At 60.2% G+C, this 22,658-nt stretch overlaps 1 protein-coding gene and 1 long non-coding RNA gene across 6 annotated transcripts; both read left to right on the top strand.

Annotated features, from left to right (window-relative positions):
- The first annotated feature begins 376 nt into the window (after positions 1-376).
- On the top strand, positions 377-1,824 carry LOC140709312 (uncharacterized). The gene is made up of 2 exons (XR_012089827.1): positions 377-483; positions 1,073-1,824. It is a non-coding gene; the product is annotated as an uncharacterized lncRNA (long non-coding RNA).
- A 12,740-nt stretch (positions 1,825-14,564) lies between these two features.
- TNFRSF14 (TNF receptor superfamily member 14) lies at positions 14,565-22,388 on the top strand. 5 transcript variants are annotated; one of them, XM_073007918.1, is made up of 9 exons: positions 14,565-14,751; positions 15,324-15,479; positions 16,424-16,532; positions 17,023-17,148; positions 18,484-18,639; positions 19,286-19,376; positions 20,340-20,491; positions 21,518-21,549; positions 21,784-22,388. In XM_073007918.1, the coding sequence occupies exons 2-9, from the start codon at positions 15,411-15,413 to the stop codon at positions 21,898-21,900; spliced, it is 852 nt and encodes a 283-aa protein (XP_072864019.1). In that variant the 5' UTR covers positions 14,565-14,751; positions 15,324-15,410; the 3' UTR covers positions 21,901-22,388. The 5 variants fall into 5 exon arrangements, with proteins under 5 accessions (XP_072864019.1, XP_072864020.1, XP_007979094.2 ...); XM_073007919.1 differs by lacking the exon at positions 14,565-14,751 and adding an exon at positions 14,893-15,004; XM_007980903.3 differs by lacking the exon at positions 14,565-14,751 and having other exon boundaries at positions 15,137-15,639.
- Positions 22,389-22,658: the final 270 nt, after the last annotated feature.

Below are 22,658 nucleotides of genomic sequence, written 5' to 3'. Positions count from 1 at the left end.
CAAGGCCTCCTCCCTGGACCTGTCTCCTCATCTGAGGTGTGGGACAGCACTGCCGCCTCCCAAGGCTGATGGAAAGACCCCCGAGAGCGGTTGGTTAACGAATAGCAGGTTTGGAGAAGCTGCGGCGGGGGGCTGCTCCCCGGAATTAACTGCCCAGAGCACCTCCAAGGATGACTTTTTAATATGAGAGCCAGCCCAGGGGAGGGAGGAGGAGTCAGGGGGCTTCCTGGGGGAGGTGGCCGCTGGCCTGGATTATCAGGAAGTGCAGGAGGAGGGTGGGGGCTTCCTGGAGCAGTGGCCCTGGCCTCCCTGTGCAGTGACTGCTGCTCAGCCTCTTCCCTGGCCTTTCTGTCTCCCTGTTGCTTCCACAGCTGGAGCTGCTTCTGCGGCCTCTGTCCTCACCCCTAAGGGGGCCAGGCCTGGGCAGACGCCTGGGCTGGGGCTGCTCCTGGCCAGGCGGGAAGACTGTCAGACGGAGGACAGGTCAGGTGGCCGGAAAGCTGGGAACAGGGAGGGATCAGGTTTGAGGGAGGGACTTAGGGGCAGGCACCTCCTCCGGGTCAGGCCCCACGTGTCCCCCGGCCACGCCTGCCCACACCCGCTGCTGGAGGCGGGTTGGAGGGAGGGCTCGTCCCTACCCCAGCCCAACCCGGAGCTAGGGGGCGGGGGCCATGCGTCTTCCAGCCCTGGCCGCCAATTGGCTGCCGGGCGTGGGAAAGCGTGTACCTCCGCCGGGCGCCCATAAAGGCGCCTCCACCACCTGCGCCGCCGCCGCCGCCTCCCCCCGGCCGGCCTCCGATCCGCGCCCTCGGTGAGGCCGGTGCTCCAGTGAGGAGCGTGGCGGTGCGGCGGCAGCGCAAGGCGCTCGTGCCGGGCCGGGCAGGGGCTGGTGGGCGCTCCTTGCCACCTTTCTGCTTTCCCTGCTGTCCGAGAAGTTCCTGCGGTGCCAGCCCAGCCCCCAGCTGGGGACAGAGCAGGAAACGTCCCCGGCGAGCCTGGCGGGGGTGGCGGCAGGGGTGTCTGTCGCCTGCGCTGGGCAGGGCGCACGTCCCACCGGCCTCCCGCTCCGCAGGCCTCACCAGTCGCCTCACCAGCCACCTCACTCCGCAGCCCAGGCCTCCGAGAGCGCCGCGGATGGACCTCAGGGAAGGCCTAGCGCGCCGCCTCCGGGAAGCCTTCGGACCTTCCCCCTGCACCGAGTACTGGGGAGCCTCAGACCACGGTGAATGAAGAGCGACGGGCCGGAGAGACCTCGGCCTCTGCCCAGGAGCAGCGCCCAGCAAACCTGCCTACAGGGGACCGGTGGACGCCCTGGTGGCCACTTTGCCAGACCCCTCATCTCCCAGATAACCAGAGGGGGTTTCCGTTCCCCTCCTGCTTGGTGCCCAGCGCCAGGGCGGGGCGGGGGCTGAGCAGCCCCTCCCATGGACGGAGCGGCCAGTCTACGTGTTGGAGGAGGGGCTCTGGGGAACGGGTGTTGTTAGGCAGGCGGTTGGAGGCAGCGGGAGGTGGGGAGGCGCCTGGTGGGGAGGGGCAGGTGTGTGGGGCGGGCCTGGGCAGCGCCTCCCCAGTCAGGCCCTGCAGCTGTACCCCGGCTCCGTTCAGCCTGGGAAAGGACTCCACGGTTTATGCTGAAGTGGTGGTGGGGTGGGTGAACGCTGCGCAATGGAAGAGCATGGTCCTGTGCTGACTGCCCCGCGGTATGGGGCTGTGGCGGCACTGGGGGGGATGCGGTGTGTCATTTGAACAATGGCGGCCAACTGTGGCGTGCAGGCCTTGGAGCTGCCCCTCCGTGGAGCTTTAATAAAGGCACTGGCCCTGCAATTTCTTCCTGAGTTTCTGGCCCACGGCTTGGCCGACTGCAACCCCTGAGATTAGAGGCCTCTGCTCAGGACATGGGCAGAGAGCTTGGGGCTCCCCGGGCTGGGGCCCTGCCCTGCTGGCTCTCCCCTGGCCCCGCTGGAAAGCCCCTCAGGGCTGCTCTGAGCCCGGGACAGCTCCTTCCTGCCCACAGCAGTCTGGGGGAGCCCCGGTTTGCCCACTGCCCCCGTGAGCCCCGCTGTGTGTCAACCACCTGTGGGAGTGTCCGCCAGTCGCCTCCCAATAGGCAGAGCGACATGACCCCATTTTAGAGATGACCAAATGGGGGCTCCTGCACTTTGGGACCATGACAAGGACACAGGATGTGAGAGAGGGGGCTGAGGCCCTGCAGCAGCGGGGGCTGGCCTTGGACCTCGATCCGCCCTGACCATGGCTACCCCGCCCCCACAGTCTTACCTGGCCCCTCAACAAACCCCATGTATTCCCCGAATAATTTATTCTAATGTCTAGGTCCAGCCCAGTGTCCCTCACTGACAACCAGACCACGGAGGGCAGCCCTTGTGTTTTCCCAGAGGGAGGGAAGGGAGGAGGACGCGGATTTTTAAAGGGCTGCAGCGGGTGTGGTCGCAAATGCACACCCGGGGTTAGGCATGCAGGTGATGGCACAGGGAGCCCAGGTTCTGGGAAGCGGCATCTGCGGCCAGGGAGGCAGGGCCTGGATTTTGCTGCCCCCTGGTGGCTTGTGGCCTGTCCAGGCAAAAGGCCTGGACCTGCAGCCCCAGTGGCTCAGAGGAAGAGACAGAGGTCTAGGTCTCCCACCAGGAAGTCTCAGCTCCCAGGACAAACTCAGAGGTGGAGGGTGCCTGGGCCCTGCCCCAGCTCCCGTAGGGCGGCCCCCACATCCTGGCCTGCTGCCAGGGATCACGGCCACAGCCCCGCACCGACCAGGGAAGGCCCAGGCCTGGGTGGGCCTTTCCGCGGGATCCTGGAATGTTGCTTAGGGGAGGCTGAGACCAGACGGGCAGTCACCTGTCTGGGAAAGCACCAGGCCCTGCGGAAGTCCCCATGGTGACAGTCACGTCCTGGCCACGTGGGCGGGTGTGGGGGAGGGAGGGCAGGGAGGCGGAAGTCTTGGTATTTTCCTGCAGACTGGCATGGGCAGGACCTGAGCCGCCCAAAGTCATGAGTCGCTGCCACTGCTCCTTCTGTGCCTGGTGCAGCCCCAGCTCATGGAATCTGGGCCACCCCGATCCAGTACCCACCACTTCACACTTGGGGTTCTGGCTTCCCCGCTGTGAGACTGTCTCTCCTCCGTGGGAGGGGCCAGCCTGGGCAGCCATCCCTGTGCCCACTGCCCAGCATAGAGTGGGTGCCTCATAAATGTGGGCTGAACCTACCCCTGGGGGCCCCCTCACTGGCAGGCATACAGCAGGTGCCTCATAAATGTGGGCTGAACAGAACCTACCCTGGGGGCCTCCACTTCCCTTTGATGGGAGCAGAGAACCTTTGCCGGGCAGTGGCCACTCAGTGCCTAGGACAGGTGCCCCTTTCTCCCACCCTGGCCTATCTCGGGGCATCTGAGGGAGGGCAGGGCTGTGCCCCCACTTCACACTCGAGGGTCTGGTTGCCCCACCTGTGACCTTGTCTCTCCTCCGTGGAAGGAGCTGTGCCGTCTTTTTCACTCTCCATCATGACCGTTCAGTGAGACAAGGTGACAGCGGCTCCTGCGTTTAAAAAAGAACCGTCCGCGTGGCTGCTGCAGGCAGGCCCCGCACTCGGGCAGTGAGGCTTCGGCCCTGAGAAAGCCCCGACCCCAGAGGCCTGGCCCTGGCTGAGAGGGAGCTGGAGTCCCCAGACTGGGGCAGCCCCTCTGCACCTGGGGTGGTGGAGCAGGAGCTTGGCTGCCGTCGGGGTTTCCTCCCAGCTCTGGGAGCCACTTTGCTGTAAACGCTATGACTGCAACCTCTGCCTCCCAGGTTCAAGCGATTCTCCTGCCTCAGCCTCCCAAGTAGCTGGGATTACAAGGCACCCAACACCATGCCCAGTTAATTTTTGTATTTTTCATAGAGACAGGGTTTCACCATGTTAGTCAGGATGGTCTCAAACTCTGGATCTCAGGTGATCCGCCCACCTCCGCCTCCCAAAGTGCTAGGATGACAGGCATGAGCCACCATGCCCGGCCTAGGTGACTTCATGGTGAGAGAACGCACAGGCATGGTGAGCAGCATGGCAGAGGACCCGTGTGCAGGGCCCTGTCTCCCGCCAGGGACCCCTTCATCTAGGAAACCTCCGCTGCAGCACAGGAACGCCGTGTCGTGAGGACGCAGGGTCTCTCCAGGGCACCCGGGCCTCCTTGGAGCTTCTTTACACTCTTTGGCTGCAGGCTTTCTTCTCTGTGGCAAAAGGTACATGACGTTTTATTGACCATTTCAGCCACTGGCAAGTGTGCAAATCAGTGGCTTTAGTCCCTTTGTAATGCAGCTGGACCCCACCCTTTCCCGATTCCAGCAGGCCAGGGCTGAGGGCGGGGAGGGGCCTGTGCAGCAGCCTGAGACCGGCTGTCCAATGGCAGGGCTCCCTTCTGGAAAAGCCATGGTCCCCTGGGGCCAGCCTTCCCCCAGCAATGGTGGTTCACACGTCTCTCCATCCCACTTACGGTGCAAAAGCGACACAGACGGATGCAAACCCAAACAATGCAGACGTGGAGGAGGGAGAAAGTGAAAGTGGCCTCGGAGCCCCTGCAGCCACCGTCTGGGGACACCTGCCTGGCGTTCTTCAGACACGAGCACTCCCTGCAGCCAGGAAGAGGAGGAGGCAGCAGGGTCCTGGGGGCAGAGGGACGAAGCTGTGAGGACATAGGGAGCAGGTACCGTCTCAGGCCCAGGAGGGAACCAACCCCACCTGCCCCTGCATTTGGACTTCCAGCCCTCAGAACAATGAGAACATCGTGCTTCCATCTCTTGGACCCCCAACTCTGTGGCCCTTTGCTTTGTGTTGATACCCCAGCACCATGAACCCCTTCCCAACCCCTCCCCAGCCCTGGCCCCCTCTTCCTTGACCTCTCTCTCTCTGCAGATTAGATCTGTCTGTCCCAGAATTTCACCTGAAGCACAAAGTGTGGCGCCTCGGGGCCTGGCTCCCCTCACGTGGCCTCATGTCTGCACATTCGTCTGCCATGCAGTGTGTGTCCACGGTTGCCAAGTAGCATCTCATTGTGTGGCTCTAGCCCAGTGGGTTAATCTGTTCACCGGCTGGTGGGCGTGGCAGTGGTTTCCAGCTCTTGGTTATCACAGAGAAAGTGAGTGTGAACTTCCGCACGCAGGTTTTGCTGAGGACAAATCCTTTCATTTCACTTGGTTACTAGGAGTGGAGTTGCCGGGCCCTAGGGAAGGTGTATGTTTCTCTCTAAAAGAATTGGCCAAACTGGCGTCCAAAGTTGTACCATTTTAGGCTCCCACCAGCAGCACGTGGAAGCTTGAATTACTCTGTGTCCTTCCCACACTTGGTGTGGTCAGAGCGTTTCCTCTCCATCACCGTGACGGGTGTGGAGTGGAATCTCACGGTGGTTTTCACGCCGTTTCCCAAATGACTGCGGACGCTGGCCACCCTTTCGTGGCCACGGGGGCGTGGATTTGGTGAGGTTCAAATCCTGCCCTTTAAAAAACAATAGTGCTGTTTGTCCTCGTGTTGACTTGTAAGAATTTTCTAAGAAATGTTGTGAGAATTGCCACCCAGTGCACGGTTTGCCTTTTCATTTCCTGAAAAGCATACCTCCAAGAGCAGGAGTCGCTAGTGTCGATGAGTCCCAATTTCATTTTCTCTCGTGGCTCTTGTGTTCCGTGTCTTGTTCAAGAAATCTTTGTTCACGTCCAGATCACAGATATTTTCTCCAGTGTTTTTCCCAGGAAGCTTTATAGTTTGAGCTTTACATTCAGGCCTATCGTCTGTTTCAAGCTAACTTTTTGTGTCATGTAGGTAAGGATTAAGGCCATTGTCCCCTGTCATTTATCCAGTATTGTAGAACTTGTTTGCCAAAAAGGCTATCTTCTTCATGTTGCATTCCCTCGACACCCGTGTCAGAAACGTCTGCATCATCCGTGAATGGGTCTCTCTGGCCGCTCCTGTTTCATTGACCTATTGGCACTCCTCACGCCCGCCCCAGTCTCTCTCAATGGCTGAAGCTCTACAGTAAGTCTTTAAGTCAGGAAATGAAAATACCCCAACTTTTCTTTTCCTTTTCACTATTATCTTGGCTGGCAAATGTCCTGTCTGTTTTCATATACATGTTTAGAATCAGTTTCTAGATGACCAAGCCGCCTGGAATGTTGACTGAGATTGCATCGGTCCATTTGGGGGAGAATGCGTATTTTCCTCATACTCAGTCTTCTCATTTATCCACATGCCATTCCTTTCCAGTTACTAGGTCTTCTTTCACTTCTCTCGGCAACGTTTTTGCTGGCCTTGCGGGTTTTTGTTAAATTTCCCCTAAGCATTTCCTGTTTTTTGATGCTAATATGTTCTTGTTTCCCTTATACTTCAAAATCCAGTGTTTACTTTTTAAAATATTGGCCTTGCATCTTGTGACCTTGATAATAAAGTTACTAGTTCCCATAGCCATTTTGTCGATTTCTTAGGACTTTTATACACACGAGCACATTCTCTGCAAAGAGGCAAAATATCTTTTCCCCCTTTGTGTCCAATCTCTTTGCCTTCCATTTCTTTTTCTTGTCTTATTGCACTGGCTAGGACCTCCAGTGCCATGCTGAGTGCAGGTGGTGGGACGGGAGTCCTTCCCTGGCTCCTGACCCCCAGGAAGACGTGTCCCGTTTCACCTGCAGACTTGAGGCATGGGGCCCCTCTGCATGCCGCCTCCTGGCTCAGCTTCTGTGCTGCTCCCTGGTCTCTGAAGCTCTGTCTTGCAATTTCCAGCTGCCATCCTTTTGCTTTTAACCAGCCAATTTTTCTTGTTTTGTGTGTATCTGTTTTCCCCCTTTTTCTGGAGAACAGGGTCTCTCTATATTGCCCGGGCAGGTCTTGAACTCCTGGGCTCAAGCGATCCTCCCACCTCTGCCTCCCTAAGTGCTGGGATCACAGGCATGAGCCACCTCACTGGACTTAACCAGACCATTTCTTAAAATGTAAAGTGGGTTTCTTGTAGTCAGCCTTTAGTTGGCTCTTGGTTTTGTATCTAATATGGCCATTTCTGTATTTAACTGGAATATTTAAATCATTTATAATCAAAGTCATTACCTATACGGTTGAATGTGGGCATACTATCTCTCTATTATTTGCTGTTTCATATTTCTGACTTGCTGTTCTTCTGTTTGATTCTTTTTGTAGTATTTCATTTTATCCGCGTGGTTGGCTTCTTAGTGATACATCTTTGTTTTCCTTATTTAGTGGTTGTTGCAGCGTTTGTGACATCCATCTGCACTTATCACAGCCTGTCTTCAGGTTGTGTGGTCACTGAACACGCCTGCACCTTCCCACGCAGCGTGAAATGCAGAAGAACCTCACAGTCACGCCCTTGCCTTTCCCCTTCGTAACTTGTTCTCCTGTGGTAGGTTTTAATTGTACATGCCATAAGTGTCACAATGCATTGCTAACATGCTTGCATTAAGCATTTTATTATTTTTGAAGATATTTAAAAATGAGAAAAATTTCCTCCCACATTTGCCATTTCTTTCATCCATAATTCCTTTCAGCAGATTTCAATTTCCACATGAGGCCAGGCAAGTTGGCTCACGCCTGTAATCCCAACACTCTGGAAGGCCAAGGTGGGCAGATCACCTGAGGTCAGGAGTTCGAGACCAGCCTGGCTAACATGGTGAAAACCCATCCCTACTAAAAATACAAAAATTAGCCAGGTGTGGTGGTGCACACCTGTAATCCCAGCTACTCGGGAGGCTGAGGCAGGAGAATCCCTTGAACCCAAGAGGCAGAGGTTGCACTGAGCCAAGATGGCACCACTGCACGGAGACAGAGTGAGACTCCATCTAAAAAGAAAAAAAAAAGGGGGGCCACGTTCGGTGGCTCATGCCTGTAATCCCAGCACTTTGGGAGGCCGAGGCAGGCGGATCGCAAGCTCAGGTGATCGAGACCATCCTGGCTAACACGGTGAAACCCCGTCTCTACTACATATACAAAAAATTAGCAGGGCTTCGCAGCGTGCCCCTGTAGTCCCAGCTGCTGGGGAGGCTGAGGCGGGAGGATGCCTTGAACTCGGGAGGTGGAGCTTGCAGTGAGCTGAGATTGTGCCATTGCACTCCAACCTGGGCGACAGAGGGAGACTCCCTCTCAAAAAGACAAAAAATAAAAAATGTCCATGTGAAAAAAAAATTCCTTGTGCTTGAAGAAAGTCCTTGGATGTTTCTTGTCATGCAAGTCTGTCTGCTGCTGAGAAATTCTCTCAACTGTGTGTCCTCAGTCTTTGATTTGCTTCCATTCATTTCTCTCTCTATATATATTTTTTGTTTTGTTTTGTTTTTTTTGCGATATAGTCTCACTCTGTCGCCCAGGCTGGAGTGCAGTGGCATGAGCTTCCCTCACTGCAACCTCTGCCTCCTGGGTTCAAGCGATTCTCATGCCTCAACCTCCAGAGTAGCTGGGAATACAGGCGTGCGCCACCACGCCTGGCTAATTTTTATATTTTTAGTAGAGATGGGATTTCGCCATGTTGGCCAGGCTGCCCTCAAACTCCTGAATTCAAATGATCCGCCCGCCTCAGTGCCCCAGACTGGGCCCGGCCTCCAGTTCATTTATTTTTGTAACTGAACAGAGAAGATCTTGCCGTGTTGCCCGAGCTGGCCTTGAATCCTGGGCTCAGGTGATCCTCCTGCCTCGACTTCCGAGTTGCTGGGACCCCAGGCGCAGGCCACTGTGCTTGGCCTACTTTTGACAGACAGATTCACTGGGTTTGGAATTCAAAATTGAAATGTTCTTTCAGCATCATAAAAACGCTTTGCTTCCCTTCTGACCTGCACCGTTCCTGGGGACAAGTCCACGGGGCCCTTATCTTTGCGTCTTTGTACCCAAAGGTGGCCTCCCCTGAGCCCGGTGTCCAGGTCCCCTCTGTGTCCCTGGTTTCCGGCCATTGATTAGGATTTGCTGGGCTGTGGGTGCCTCTCTATTTACCCGTCGTGGGGTCTGTTGATCTTTTTGCATTTGTGGGATCACAGTTTTCTTGTAGTTTAGAAAATTTTCACCACTTTTTCTTCAAATGATTTTCTGTTCCTTCTTCTCTCTGCTTCTCTGGGACTCTAACTGCACTTCTGTTAGGCAGCTCGATATTTTCCAGGAGATCTTTCTAAGTGCACTTCTGTTAGGCAGCTCGATATTTTCCAGGAGATCTTTGAGAACATATTCATTTATTCATTTTCTGTGTGCTTTTCATTTGGGGTAGATTCTGATACTGTATCTTCACGTTCCCTGGTGTTTCCTTTTGAGCTGTCTGATCTGTTGTTAATCCTCCTGGTTTTGTTTCTGTTTAGAGGCAGGGCCTCCTCCGTCGCTGGCCAGGCAGGAGTGCAGTGGTGTGATCATGGCTCTCTGCGGCCTCGACCTCTGGGGCTCACGGGCTCAACTGATCCTCCCTCCTCAGCCTCCCGAGTAGCTGGGACTCCAGGTGTGCGCCCTCAGGCCTGGCTAATTTCTGTCTTTTTTGGAGAGACGGAGTTTTGCCTGTGCATAGGCGGGTCTGGAATTCCTGGGCTGAAGCGATCCTCCTGCCTCAGTCTCCCAAAGTGCTGGGATAACAGGTGTGAGCCACCACACCTGGCCTAATCCTACTGTTATCAGCTGAACTGCAACCCTCCAGAATTCACGCTCAGAATGGGACGGGATGCAGAGATTGGACCGTAAAGAGGTGACCGGCTGAATGAGGCCATGTGGATGGGCCCCGGTCCAGAAAGACTGGAGTCCTCCTGAGAGGAGGAAGTTTGGACAGAGACACGTCCGGGAGCAGCGCGCACAGACAAGAGACCACGTGAGGACACACGGAAAGACGCCATCTGCAGACCACAGCCGAGCTCCCAGGGAACAAAAACTGCTGCCACCCTCACCCCGGCTTCCAGCCTCCGGGCCTGAGACAGCATTTCTGTCGGGGAAGCCAGGCAGACTGCGCAGCCACCCCGGGGGACTGGTGCGCCTACAAGCACGTTATTCATTTCAGACCTGGTTCTTTGTTTTGTCCTCCGTTTCTCACACTGGGCTTCCATTTTCCTTTAGAGGACATTGTGATTGTTATCTCAGGATTCACGTCTGACAGTTCCACCGTGGCTGCCCTTCTGGGCCTGTTGTCGCTGACTCACGTTCCCACCGCCACCTTGCCCTGCGTCTGGGCATAGCAGCGGTTGCTTGTTGGGTGTGGACATTGTGTTGTGGCGGCTTTCATCACCTACCTTTTTTGTTGGGTTGTTTTGGCCTTCCTTTAAAGGACGCTGCGCTGTGTTCCGGCGTGGAGTTCAGCTCCTTCCTGTTCACTTTGGTCTTCCTGTGGCTGGTTCTGAAGCCTCTTAGAGCAGGTCTGGCCCAGCCTTTCTGCAGGAAGAGTCCAGCCCCACTCCCAGGACGGCCCTGCTGGGTGGCTGCCGACAGCCCAGGATCCTCCAGGACTCTCCCTCTGGCGGTCGGAACTCCTGTCTCCCGCCTGTGAGTTCTGGGGGCCGGGGGTCCCCCTAGGGCTCCCGCCCATGCTGAAGAGTTCACCTTCCACATGCGTGGTGCCGACTCCGGAGGCCTCAGAGACTCTCAGGCAGCCTTCTGGAGCTCTGTGTCTGCGCAGTTCCCTCCCTTCCGGAGCTCTGCCTTCCAGGTCCCTCTGCAGACGCCTTCCTGAGCCCTGACCTCCTTCTCCTCACCCCCGAGGACCGCCCGACCCGCTTGGACGGCTGCCCCTGCCCGGCCGTCCTCAATGGGCCTCCACCCCAGGGCTGGGGAACCCTCCTGGCGCTCGAGCCCGCCTGCCCCTCCTGCTGGGGATCCGGCTCCATGGTGCCCTGGTGCTGACAACAGTCCATCCTGAGTTTCAGTCTCAAGCTTCCGCGGCAGAAGGGAGACTGCCAGCTCTGTTACTCCACGGCAGGTGGAGCCGACGGGACCAGCTCCCTTCAGAGCGGCACTCCGGTTGGTTCCAGAATTCTCCTTTGCTATGAAGGCTTCCAGGCACATCCCACACCGGCCACCCTCCACCTCGCATGTGCGTTTATCCATGAAACGCCCCAATGGGATCTCCTGGATCAAATAGTGTAATGATGTAAACACTGAGTATTGACCTGGAACCTGCCTCCGAAAAGGCCGTGCGCTCCCGCCTGGGATCCTGCTGCTCCTGTGCCAGTTGCCCCGCACACGCCCCGCTGCCTCTCTGGGCCGCCTCAGCCTTTTCAGGTTCCTGTGTGTGCAGAGATGTCCACCCTGGCACGCTTCTTCCCCTCAGCAGGTGGTCCCCACACTGTGCCTGCCCAGCTCAGAGCCCAAAGGCCCCCGCAGCTCCCCACAACTTCACGGTGCAGTGACCTGAGGCTTCCCCTGGCTCAGTCCCTTTCCCAGGGTCAGGGGTCCATCTGTTGAACCAGGACAGGAGGCGCCTTCCTCCTGAGCTCTGTGCCTGAGCTGAACCTGGACGGCAGTGCCCAGTGGTGGCTCAGACCCCCAGAGCCTCTTCTGAGGTCTGACACTCCTTTGCTCCCCCAGGGAGGCCCCGCTGGCCTGGACCCCAGCTCTCCGTGCCTCGGTTTCCTCACCTGGAAGGTGGGGATGTTGAAGGTGCCTGGGTTGTGGCTGTGCACTAACCTAAGGTGACTGTGAGCTTCGAGAGCTCGAATGTCTGGAAGGAAGGGTGCCAGCTGGGTGGGTGTGAGTGTCCTGATCATGGACACAGAGCGTGGGGCCCCTTGGAGGGCTGGAACCCAGGTGGGGATGCCCGGGTGGTGGGACACAGCGGGGCTAGAGGAGAGGGTCTGAAGAATGTTCCGGCCACAGAGACCCGAAGCCTATGGGAGGTCTGGAGTTGGTCACTAGGAAGGAGAGGTGGGGAACAGAGCTGGGGCCCAGGGTCCTGATATGGGGTGAGAGGAGACGCCATCCCTGAGGCAGAATGGTGGCCAGGGGAGGGGAGGAGGTGGGGGAAGCAGACAGAGGGGAGGCGGGGGGAGCCCAGAGCCAGGAGTGTCGGGGGTGGGTACCTGAGTCAGAGGCACCCTGAGGTTTCCCAGCAGGCAACTGATACCCTGGCCTGCAGCGTGGAGGAAGCAGGGCTGGACTGGAGGCCTGGGGATGCCTGGGGCTGCCCCGATTCCCAGCAGACGCCTCACCCTCTGGGAAGCCCCAGCTGCCCCAGAACCCTCCCACAATGCTCTGACCGCCCCCAACCCCCAAGTCCTCTCCCTTCTGTCCCCAGGCCCGAGGCGTTGGAGCTGCCCCTGCCTTAGGCCATGAGAGCTGGACACAGAGTCCTCCAGGTTCCGAGGGCCTCCTGCACCAGCACCTGCTCCACCCTCCTGCCCTCCCCGGCGGCCTCCCCTGTGAGGGCTGCCCACCTGGGTGACCCCAGAGTCTCCTCCTCACGCTTCTATCTGCTCTGCACACCGTCCAACCAGCCTGACAGCTGCCCAAAGCCTCCGGAGCACACAATGGGCCTGGTGTCTGTGCCTCCCTCTCCGGGTGGGCCACGGCCTATTCTGTGTCCCGTCCCCTCCCCACTCACCAGCAGTGGAGCCCAGCTTCCCTCTGCAGCAGCGCTCAACTCCTGCACTTTCTCAGGGAAGCGCAGCCCGCCTCGCCCCCTGCAGGCCCCTCTTCATCTGTTAGAGCCCCCCATGGCCTGGACAGTCCATCATGAGTGTCTGCACCACACGACTGTAGATGTTTGGCTTCTGGACTCAAATCCTTCACCAGACCATAACCAGGAAGGCAATGACCAGGCCTCAGCCTCAGTCCCCTGCCTGACCTGCACTGGTACAGCATTGGGTCTGTGGAGTCCCTGCGACCGCAGGCACGAGGCTGGGGGGCTCACCTGCCTCCCTCTCCCTGCTGGTTCTGGTGGGCCCGGGGATGGGGGTGGTGATATCCTGCAGGCAACTGTGTGGGTGGGGATGGCTGCGGGCTGGGGAGGGCCCCGTCTCCGGCCTCCCTGGGCTGCCTCATTTCCTCCCTGATGCCCTGATGACCCTGGTGTCCTGGACAGGGCCTGGAGGTGCTGGTGCCGGGAGAGCCCGCGCTGGATGGATGAAGGTGTGAGTGCTGTACTTAGCGGGGGCGCTGAGCGCTAGGTCAGGAGCCCAGGACCTTTCCTCCTGCTGCCCGGAGGGAACACCCTGGACCCCTGGAGTCTGCATTCCAGGAGAGCGGGCAGACCACAGAGAGGGGGAAAAGGGGCGGAGGGCCGAGGCGGGCAGACCACAGAGAGGAGAGAAAACGGGCGGAGGGCCGAGGCGGGCAGACACACGGAGCAGAGACCGGGGACAGGGCTTATTTAGCAATCAGAGAAGGCCTCAAGGAAGAGGTGACGTTTCAACAAAGACCTGGCACTGTCTCCACTCTCGGTGGGGCAGACGGGCTCCCTTCAGCCCCCTTGAGGCCTGGTACCTGGGACCCTGTGTCAGGCTCGGGGCCTTGGCGTGGGAAGCTGAAGTGGGGGCCGGAGGGGCCGAGTCTCACTGATGCCTGTGTTAGCCTTGTCTCTTGCCATGCCTCAGTTTCCCTCCTTCCCAGGGTGGGGTGGATGAGATGACTTGAGGACGTGTCTGAGAGAGTGGGGTTGGAGGCCTGTACCAGCAGGTGTAGGCGCTGTGTCTGCTCTTGGAGGCTGGGCGTTCTTGGGGAGTTGGGGAGGGAATGTGCTGTCCCTGCACCCTGGAGCCCCCATGCCCTCCTGGGGCACCTGGGAGTGTAGGATGCAAGGGGCCCCCTTCTTCTTTGAAAGCCCCATGCAGCTCTGTGGGCTGGGGGGGCTCTGTATGTGGGGGGCATTCCTGGCAGGGGGCACTGAGGGCCAAGGATGTGAGTGCACCAGGGAAACAGCAGAGAGGGCTCCTCGCCCAGGCTCCAGCCGTGGGGTGGGAGTCCATGCTCCTGGGTGTCTCTTGGGGGCTTTTCCTCCACTGGGTGCCACCTGGTCCCCCACCCTGCCTCAGAGTGCTGGGGTCTGGGGCCTGGGCTCATCCAGCCCGGATGGTGGTCGGCGGTGCACCTGCCTCTGGAGCTCGGGAGCTCAGGATGCTTCGTCCCACAGGGGCGCACACCACAGCCTGCCTCACCTCACCCCTGCCTGCTCCCTCTCCAGTGCTGGCCTGCGGGGCTGCACACTTTCTAGTCGGGGTGCGGGTCCCAGGCTCCTGCCACAGCTTCCTGTGGCCAGCCACCCTGCCAACTCTTCTGCAGGTCAGGGTGGGCACGATCCCCAAGGTCCTTTCCACCAGATGCCACTGAGTCCCCCAGGGGCCAGGGCTGGACCCTGGAGGGAGTCCCCGGCAGAAGTCAGGACCAGGAGGGGCTTGGGGCAGTCCTGGGCCAGGCGTCCAGCAGATGGGCTTGCTGGAGGTGGGGAGTTCCTGGTATGGAGCGGGAGCTCCCAGAGGGGGTGACCGGGACCTGCTCTGGGCAAGCACAGGCGGTGTGTGACAGACCTGGGCTTCCATTGGCTGCACCACGTCCAGCAGCAGGAAGGGGCCACGGGGCACTAGTGTCGTCACATGGGTCACAAGGTTCCATGTGATGTGGGGAGTGAGGCCATCACGAGGGAGTCACTGGTGCCTGCCTTGGGGCTCTGGGGCTGTGGGCCGCCTCCGTGCAGTGGTCTCCCCACCGCCAGGCTCTGCAGGGCAGGGAAGCCCAGTGGGGCACAGGGAGCCAGGAGGCTGGGGTGCAGGGTCCACAGGGATACCGGGTGAGGCCAGCAGCTTTCCCAGCCCGAGGAGCGTCTCTGCAGGGGGAGTAAGAGCTGCGCTTCCACCCTCCCAGGGGACGGGCGGGGGCACTCTGGGCTTTTCCCATCCCTCACACAGGGACACAGCCCTGGTGGGCCTGTGACTGAAACTGGCCAGACCGCATTCTGGCGGTTTGATTCAGAAGGGAAGTTTACCCTGTTCAGCAGAAGTTGAGATGGGAACAGGAAACCCACAGGGCCCCTTTATTCGGCAAAAATGTCAGTCAGCGCCACGGGGAGCAGCCAGGGGTCCCTGAGTGTGTGAGTGAGGTGGGGAAACACAGATGCACTTTGGGGGGCTCCCCCTTCTACAGGAAACCCATGGCCGACTGGAACGGTGCAGGGGGAGAAATGGCCCCTCCCATCAGGTGCCTCCTCCACACTGGCCCTTCCCCTCGGCTTTGCCTGGACAGCTCCTGCCTCCCGCAGGGCCCACCTGTGTCCCCCAGCGCTGCTCCGCCCAGCAGGCCTGAGCCCCTTTCTGCTCCCAGACACCCACCGCTGCCCACTCTCCTGCCACTGGGGTTCTGAGGCACAGCTTGTCACACCGAGGCGGTTTCTCTTTTGCTTTCTCTTTTAGCTGACGGTCGCAGCAATGGCGCTGAGTTCCTCTGCTGGAGTTCGTCTTGCTAGCTGGGTTCCTGGGCTGCCAGTCTGAGCCTGAGGCATGGAGCCTCCTGGAGGTTGGGGGTCTCCTCCCCGGAGACCCGCCCCCAAAGCCGACATCTTGACGCTGGTGAGCCTCGCAGATCCCACTTCTGACCCCAGGGCCTCCCGGAGATCTCTTCCCCATGCCCCTGTCCTGGCCGTTGCTGGGTCCTGCGTCTAGCCTGTTCCCAGCTGCCCGGGGATCTCGGGCCAACCCAGACCCCCAGCACTGGGCTTACCACAGTGAGGTGAGTGGCAGAGCAACAGCCCTACCCAGCAGACCTCTTCCTGTGTGTGCTCCCCACTCACCACTCCATCCACGGGCAGCTGGTGAGCCCCCATTTGGCAGGATGTGGGCACTTCTGGGGGCTGGGTGTCTCTGGGCGTCTCTGGGCGGGGCCCTGGAGCAGGTGACCCAACTCTCCAGCAGCCCTGACCTTGGTGACAGGTGATAAGATCAGTGTGCAGCAGGGGGCTGGACAGGGGTGGGGACACCCTCCGTGCTCATGTGACCCTCCTGTCTGTCCAGCCCCTTTCCCCATCAGGGGCTCCCGACTGCCCATGAGCCAGCCCAGGAACAAGGTCACAGCAGAGCCACCCTCGCTGATGCGACCCACTGTCTGGCTTGTGAGCCCCTGGGGCCCATCCCCGGCTGCCCCTGCTGGCTCTTCGGGGTCAGCAGATCCAGCCTAGGCCAGCAGGGGGCCGACAGGTTGTCTGCCCGGTGGGCTCAAGGCTCCCAGGTGTGGGGTGGGGAGTCCCTGACGAGGGCAGAGTGCCAGTTCCCAGGGCTCCATGCTGCAAGGCAGGGTCATCACGGCTGGAGGAAGGGCGGTCCCCACCCAGTCCCGGGCTCCACAGGTTGGCAAGGTTGTCCCATGAGCCTGGCCTGGGGCCCGCTTCTCTCCTCTCCACCAGGCACTACCGCTCCTCCCCACTGCACAGAGGGGAGACTCAGGCTGTGACGCCAAGTCTGGCAGAGCCCACAGGGGCAGCCAGGACATCTCCCAACGCCTGTCCTGACCCCCTTAGGTGCTGTATCTCACCTTCCTGGGATCCTCCTGCTACGCCCCAGCTCTGCCCTCCTGCAAAGAGGACGAGTACCCAGTGGGCTCCGAGTGCTGTCCCAAGTGCGGTCCAGGTATGTGCGGCCCTTTGGCGGCCAGCTCCGTGGGCCGAGGGCAGACACTCTTGCCCTGTCCTGCCCCAGACACCCCTGTGTTCTCTGCTCCCTGGCCATGGGTGTGGGCCCAGGTGCACAGACACGGAGGGCAGGAGCCCCAGGCCAGCAGCTTGGACTCTTCACCCTGGGGGACCCTCACAGCCACACTGCACGGGAAATGGTCTGAGAGACGTGGCTGACCCACCGTGACCAGAGACACAGGCTCATACCAGAGCCGGGCCAGGTGTCCCAGGAGGCCCCACGTGCTTCCAGAACTTTCTGATTTTCCCCAGAGCGGCTCCACTCGTGGCTGATGGGCTGCTGTGTCCCTCGGGGAACAGCTCATGGGCCATTTGAGTCCCCTTAGCTGGTGTCTCCCTGCTCAGGCTCCGGGCGCAGGCGGAGTGGTGGATGGGCTCCTGAAGGGGCTTCCTGCAGACTTGCGAAGTTCCCACTCTCTGGGTGGCAGGTTTCCACGTGAGGCAGGCCTGTGGGGAGCAGACGGGCACGGTGTGTGAACCCTGCTCTCCGGGGACCTACATTGCTCACTTCAATGGCCTGAGCAAGTGTCTGCAGTGCCAAATGTGTGACCCAGGTAGGAGGCCAACACAGCCGGCCCAGCCTGTGCTCGGGCACCCCACACCCTCTCTCCATGACCACAGTGCCCCAGGAGGGCCCTGGCTGCCCCAGGCCAGGTCCCAACCCCATCTCCATGAGTGCATCCTGCAGGGGACACCTTCAGGCCAGCCTCCGGCCCCCGTCTACCTCTGTCTCACCTCTCACTTTGTCACGGGGCCATCAGGTGGGCCATCCTGAGCTTGGCGACTGACCATTAGCCCTCGTCCTTGGCTCCTCTGGTGCCCTGGGTGGGTGCCCAGACCTCTCCTGTTCCCACGTCCCTAGCTGCAAAGTGGAGTGGGGTGGTGCTGGGGCTCTCCGGCCGGCACTGGGACCTGCTGCTTCCCCACAGGGCTTCTTGTCCCTTTCTCCTCCAGATATTGGTTTCCCCATGACCTCAGGGGAAGGGGTCACCTGGAGGCTGGTGCCCACCTGAGTCCAGGCAGACAGAAAGGGGAGCCAGACCCAGAGGCGTGCCTTTGAGTCACTGAGCGCAGAGCCTGTCCATGGCGGCCAGTGGCTTCGTCCTCTTGGAGCCTCATGCCAGGCTCAGCATGGCAAGTGCTCCCTGGGGCCAGGCAGTGCGGCATCTGCAGGACAGGGCTGATGGCACACCTGGGGGCAGGGCCTGAGCCTACAGGGAGGCACGAGGCAGGTGGGCTAGCCAGGAACAGAAGAGGAAGCTGGAGTGCTTTGGGGGTTCATGCATGCAGGCTGGGATTTGGGGCTCACACCTCAACCTGCGTGCCCCCATGCCCCTCCCCTCTTGTGAAAGCACCTATCTGCCTGGGCTGAGGATGTGGGGGCACAGGTGGCAGGTGAGGCTGCCCTCAGGAGGGGCTCAGGCCCAGCTGGTACCTCCCCTCCACCAGTACCTGAAGAAGTGGGGCTCTCACCCTACCTGCCTCTGCCATTGGAATGGCCTGGTTTGCATAGATGGGAAGCCCATCTGAGGGGCAGGTGTCTGGGGTGGGCATGTGGGGCGAGGACCCGCCTGAGTTACCCTGTCCTGGAACTGACAGTGCGAGCTTGGCATCCTGCCCATCTGGTAGAAGGCTGGTTTCTCCAGGAGGCCTGGCTCTCGTTAACAAGGCCCTCCCAGGACCTGCCTTCAGGCCCTCATCCCACACGCAACTCTGCCGTCCCTGGGTATCCCTCCCAGCCTCAGGTCCTCCATGCCAGGCACCTCCGGGCACCTCATTTGGCTGAGCCAGGGGTTCAGCCTGGCCGGGGGCCCTGGCAGCAGTCCTTGGCCTGTGGGTGGTGTCCTGGCCTCCACGTATCCCTCTCAGCCCCTCCTCTTGGACCCCAGCCATGGGCCTGCGCACAAGCCGGAACTGCTCCACGACAGCGAACGCCCTGTGTGGCTGCAGCCCAGGCCACTTCTGCATCATCCAGGATGGGGACCACTGTGCCGCGTGCCGCGCTTACGCCACCTCCAGCCCGGGCCAGAGGGTACAGAAGGGAGGTAAGCAGTGGGTGGCGGACATCCCTCCCATTTCCACCCTAGTCCCTAGTGCCCCGCTGTCTGGAGCCCCAGGTCTCCTTGACGTCATGGCCTGCCCAGGGGCCCTGGTGAGACAGAACCTTGGCCAGCACCAGGCCCACCCACTTTAGTCCTGTCCTGGAAGCAGCCCAGTGGGGAACAGGCAATGGAGGTGGGGGAGGGGGCAGGGAAAGGCCACCCCAGGTGGCTCCACCTCGGGGTTCTGGGACTCCCCAGTCCCCAGGCCTCATTCTCGGGTCCCAGGCATGGTGCCTGGGTTTATGGGAGTGACCACGGTCAATGCCACTGTTCAAGCTAAGTCTAGGAGGAGTAAGTGTCCAGCCCTGGCCTGGCACCTGGCCGGGCAGCCGCCACAACACTGCAGGGTGTGGACACAGAGGGACTCCTGGACTCATGAAATTCCAACTACTCAAGGTCCAGGACAGCCAGAGCCACCGCCCCAGGCCTCACCTCTGATACTGCCAACAGCGGGCCTGGCCCTCCCGGCGAGGCCTCCCATCGCCCGCAGAGCACCCAGGTCTAGAAGCTCACAGACGAACAGTCCCTAGCCGCCAGCCCCTCCCCACCTGGTGCCCTCAGCATCCTCTGCCTGTTACTCTCTTCTCAGGTACCGAGAGTCAGGACACCCTGTGTCAGAACTGCCCCCCGGGGACCTTCTCTTCCAATGGGACCCTGGAGGAATGCCAGCACGGGAACAAGTAAGCGGCCCCGGGGGAGGCCCAGCGCTGTGCCCGGGGGAGGGGGCTCCACGTTGCTTCCCTGGGAGATGACCGTCTTCTCCAGCAGAAAGGCCTAAAGGTCCCACCCTGGATGGCACCCTGGTTACATGCCTGCGTCCAGGAGAGCTGCATGACTGAAGCCTGTGTGCCCCAGATAACCCCTTCCAGGGGCCCAGACAAAGCCTTATCAGAGCCGAGCTTCCTGGAGGCTCAGGATGGGCCTTCCCAGAAGCAGGCCCAGAGGCAGGCTGCCTCCAGAGCCCCTGTTCCCTGACACTCCTGGGTCACTGACCCAGGGTGTCCCTGAATGTCAGGGCCATGGGAGGAGCCCCTGGGCTTCAGGGGAGGGGGAAAGTGAGCACTCTGCTCTTCGTCTGCCTATGGGAGGACACCTTTAAATGCTGACCCCGGGCCTCTGGTTGACCTGAGACTTCAGAGCTTCTTGGGAGGAGCTGGGGTCCTCCAGTGGAGCCTGGGATAGGGCAGGGGTGGCCCCCAGGGAGGCGGCGGTGGGGCCTTCCATCCTACTCTGCCCTCCTCGTCCTCTGGTCCTGTCCATCTCCAGCTCTAACCGTTTCTGTCCCGACACTGGCTCTCCCTCCACTTTCTGTCCTTGTCTGCCACTGGTCTCCCCTTCTCTGGGGGTCTCTGCACTGCTGGCTGCCTCGCGCTTCTCTCCCCCTCCCTCTGCTGTCCTGTCTTCTTTGCCCAATCTCTCCTTGTTTCTCTTCTCCTCCTTCCTTCTCTCCACCTCCCCATAGCCGGGCTTGGAAAAGTCAGACAGACCTCTGAGGTCTCATCCTGAGGAGCTGCCACCAGCACAGCCTCCCTGGGACCTGTCTTCACTGCCTGGGGCCCTGTGAGCCAGGGACGCTCCCTGGGACTGAGTGAACACCGGCTGCTGCACCTGCCGCTCCCACATCCTCGGCCCCACTCCCGCAGGTGCAGCAAATGGCTGGTGACGGAGGCCGGACCTGGGACCAGCAGCTCCCGCTGGGTGTGGTGGCTTCTCTCAGGGAGCCTCATCGTCATTGTCATTGTTGGCCTAATCATACTTCGCCTAATCATATGTGTGAAAAGAAGAAAGTCAAGGGGTGAGCACACGGCAGCCCCATCAGGGCTCATGTCCCCAGTCGTTGCCTCTCGGAGCTCTGTCCCCCCAAACCTGGGAGGTGGCCCCAGAGCTTTTCCAGGATCCACGGCTCCTCCCAGGAGGGGGAGCTGCAGGCTGGGGCAGGTGGGCTTCCTGCTGTGACTGGAGCCCAGATGTCAGGTGGCCTCCTTGGGGGAAGGGAAGGTGGGACCCCGACCAGGGAGCCCTCTGCCGCCCCTGCCCACGTACTCCATGACCCCATGCTTCCGCCTGCCTCCCAGGGCTGTGGGGAACAGGACAGGCTGTGTTCAGCTGGGAGAGGCTCTGGGTTGAGGGTCAACAGCCGCCCTGCTGGGGACAAGGCTATATCCTCACTGAGTAAGGCCATTCATTCATTCCTCCACCTACCCGCCCTGGTCTGGGCACCTGTGCTGTGCCTGGCCTCCTGGGCACTGACCCAGCAGTGTGGACCTGGCTGTGGCCCTGGGAGCCCTGTGCACAGTCCCTGGGAATGCAGCTTCTAAGCGTTGAGGTCCGAAGGGAAAGTCAGCCCCATCCTCCGGCCAGGCGGCAGCAAAGCCCCCAATCCTCACCCGGGGCCTCCAATGCAGGGAGGTCTCAGGGCCTCAGGCTCTGGGGCAGGCGGGGGAGCAGCTTAGTTTCAGCCAGCTGGGCACCTGCTGGTGTGGTGGGCAGGGCCTCGCCACTGTGAAGCACTTGTCCCCCTCCCATAGACGACGGTTGAATTAGGGTTAGTTATGCACTTGGGGGCGGCAGCTGGGGAGGTGGGCTGGGCGCCCCCAGTCCTCTCACCCATGCTGGGCCTCCTGGGGGGATGGGCTGGGCTAGTAGTCCCAACACAGCTGGCCTCCTCCGCTCTCAGAGAGGGTCAGTCCCTTGGGGACGGTCTCCCAGGGAGAAGCAGGAGTTGGTGCCCCTGCCACCACCGTGAGACCCCAATTGCCATGAGCGTGTGTCCCCTGATCAGACACTGCCCCTCCCTGACCTGTGTGTCTGTGCATTGCAGGCGATGTAGTCAAGGTGATCGTCTCCGTCCAGGTATTGATCTCCTCCCCCTCCCCCTCTCCCTCCCCCCTCCCCGCTGAGTCTGGTGTTTCTGGTGTATATGGTGGGGGCTCCCAGTTCTCTGAGGGTCCCGAGTCCTTCAAGTACAGCCACGGTAGCTCAGGAGAGAACCCAACTCCTCAAATTGAAAACAGTAAAATGAACCGAGAACCTGGAGTCCCAGGGGCGCCTGAGCAGGCGGGGTCTCCACGCTTTGTGTGCCCGCAGCGGAAAAGACAGGAGGCAGAAGGTGAAGCCATAGTCACTGAGGCCGTGCAGGCCCCTCCGGACATCACCACGGTGGCCGTGGAGGAGACAGAACCTGCATTCACTGGGAGGAGCTGAAACCACTGACCTACAGACTCTGTACCCCGACGCCAGAGATACCCGGAGCGACGGCTGCTGAAAGAGGCTGTCTACCTGGTGGAACCACAGGAGCGGGGAGGCCTGGGGGCTCCCCCCTGGGCTGGCTTCCATCTCCTCCAGTGGAGGGAGAGGTGGAGCCCCTGCTGGGGTAGGGCTGGAGACGCCCCATGCCATTCCCATGGGCCAGTGAGGGCCTGGGGCCTCCCTTCTGCTGCAGCCTGAGCTCCCAAGAGCCTTGAGGAAGAGCGCCAGTTGCCTCGCGCTCAGGGACCACACCCCCAGCCCCCCTGGCCAGCCCAGAGGGCCCACCAGACCCCAGCTGTCTGCCTGTCTGAATATTGCGATCTTAGCAGGACAGGCCCCGGGCACTGCCTCATGGACTGGCCCCGGGCAACTGGACTGGGTTGGCCACAATGTGGCATTGAATGTATATCACATTTAAAGTAATTTTCTAAATTGGATTTGAATTTGGCTCCTGTTTTCTATTTGTTGTGAAACAGTATATTTGGGGAGATGCTGTGGAAAGATGTAAATATCTTGTTTCTCCTCAAACTGTCGCCTCCCAGTGTTTCTTGCTGAACAAGGAGTTCCAGGATGGCTGCTGGGCTGTTTGGGGGAAGTCTGACCTCCTCCTGCACGCTGGGGGGTTCACTCCACCCTCACTCCACCCGGGGAGGAGCCCCACCCGCTCCTTCACATCCCAGCAGCTGAGCTCTCAGTGGGCTCTCCTGACCTCT

Source organism: Chlorocebus sabaeus, chromosome 20, assembly GCF_047675955.1.
Source record: "Chlorocebus sabaeus isolate Y175 chromosome 20, mChlSab1.0.hap1, whole genome shotgun sequence".
Taxonomy (NCBI): domain Eukaryota; kingdom Metazoa; phylum Chordata; class Mammalia; order Primates; family Cercopithecidae; genus Chlorocebus; species Chlorocebus sabaeus.
Note: the sequence above shows the minus strand (reverse complement) of the source record. Positions and strands in the feature narration are given on the sequence as shown.

Excerpts from the sequence above, each read along its gene's own strand:
- TNFRSF14 (XM_007980903.3), top strand. The coding sequence starts at position 15,535 with ATGCCCCTGTCCTGGCCGTTGCTGGGTCCTGCGTCTAGCCTGTTCCCA. Across the intron at positions 16,533-17,022 it reads CTGTCCCAAGTGCGGTCCAG|GTTTCCACGTGAGGCAGGCC; the intron begins GTATGTGCGGCC and ends TCTGGGTGGCAG. Across the intron at positions 18,640-19,285 it reads CCAGAGGGTACAGAAGGGAG|GTACCGAGAGTCAGGACACC; the intron begins GTAAGCAGTGGG and ends CTCTCTTCTCAG.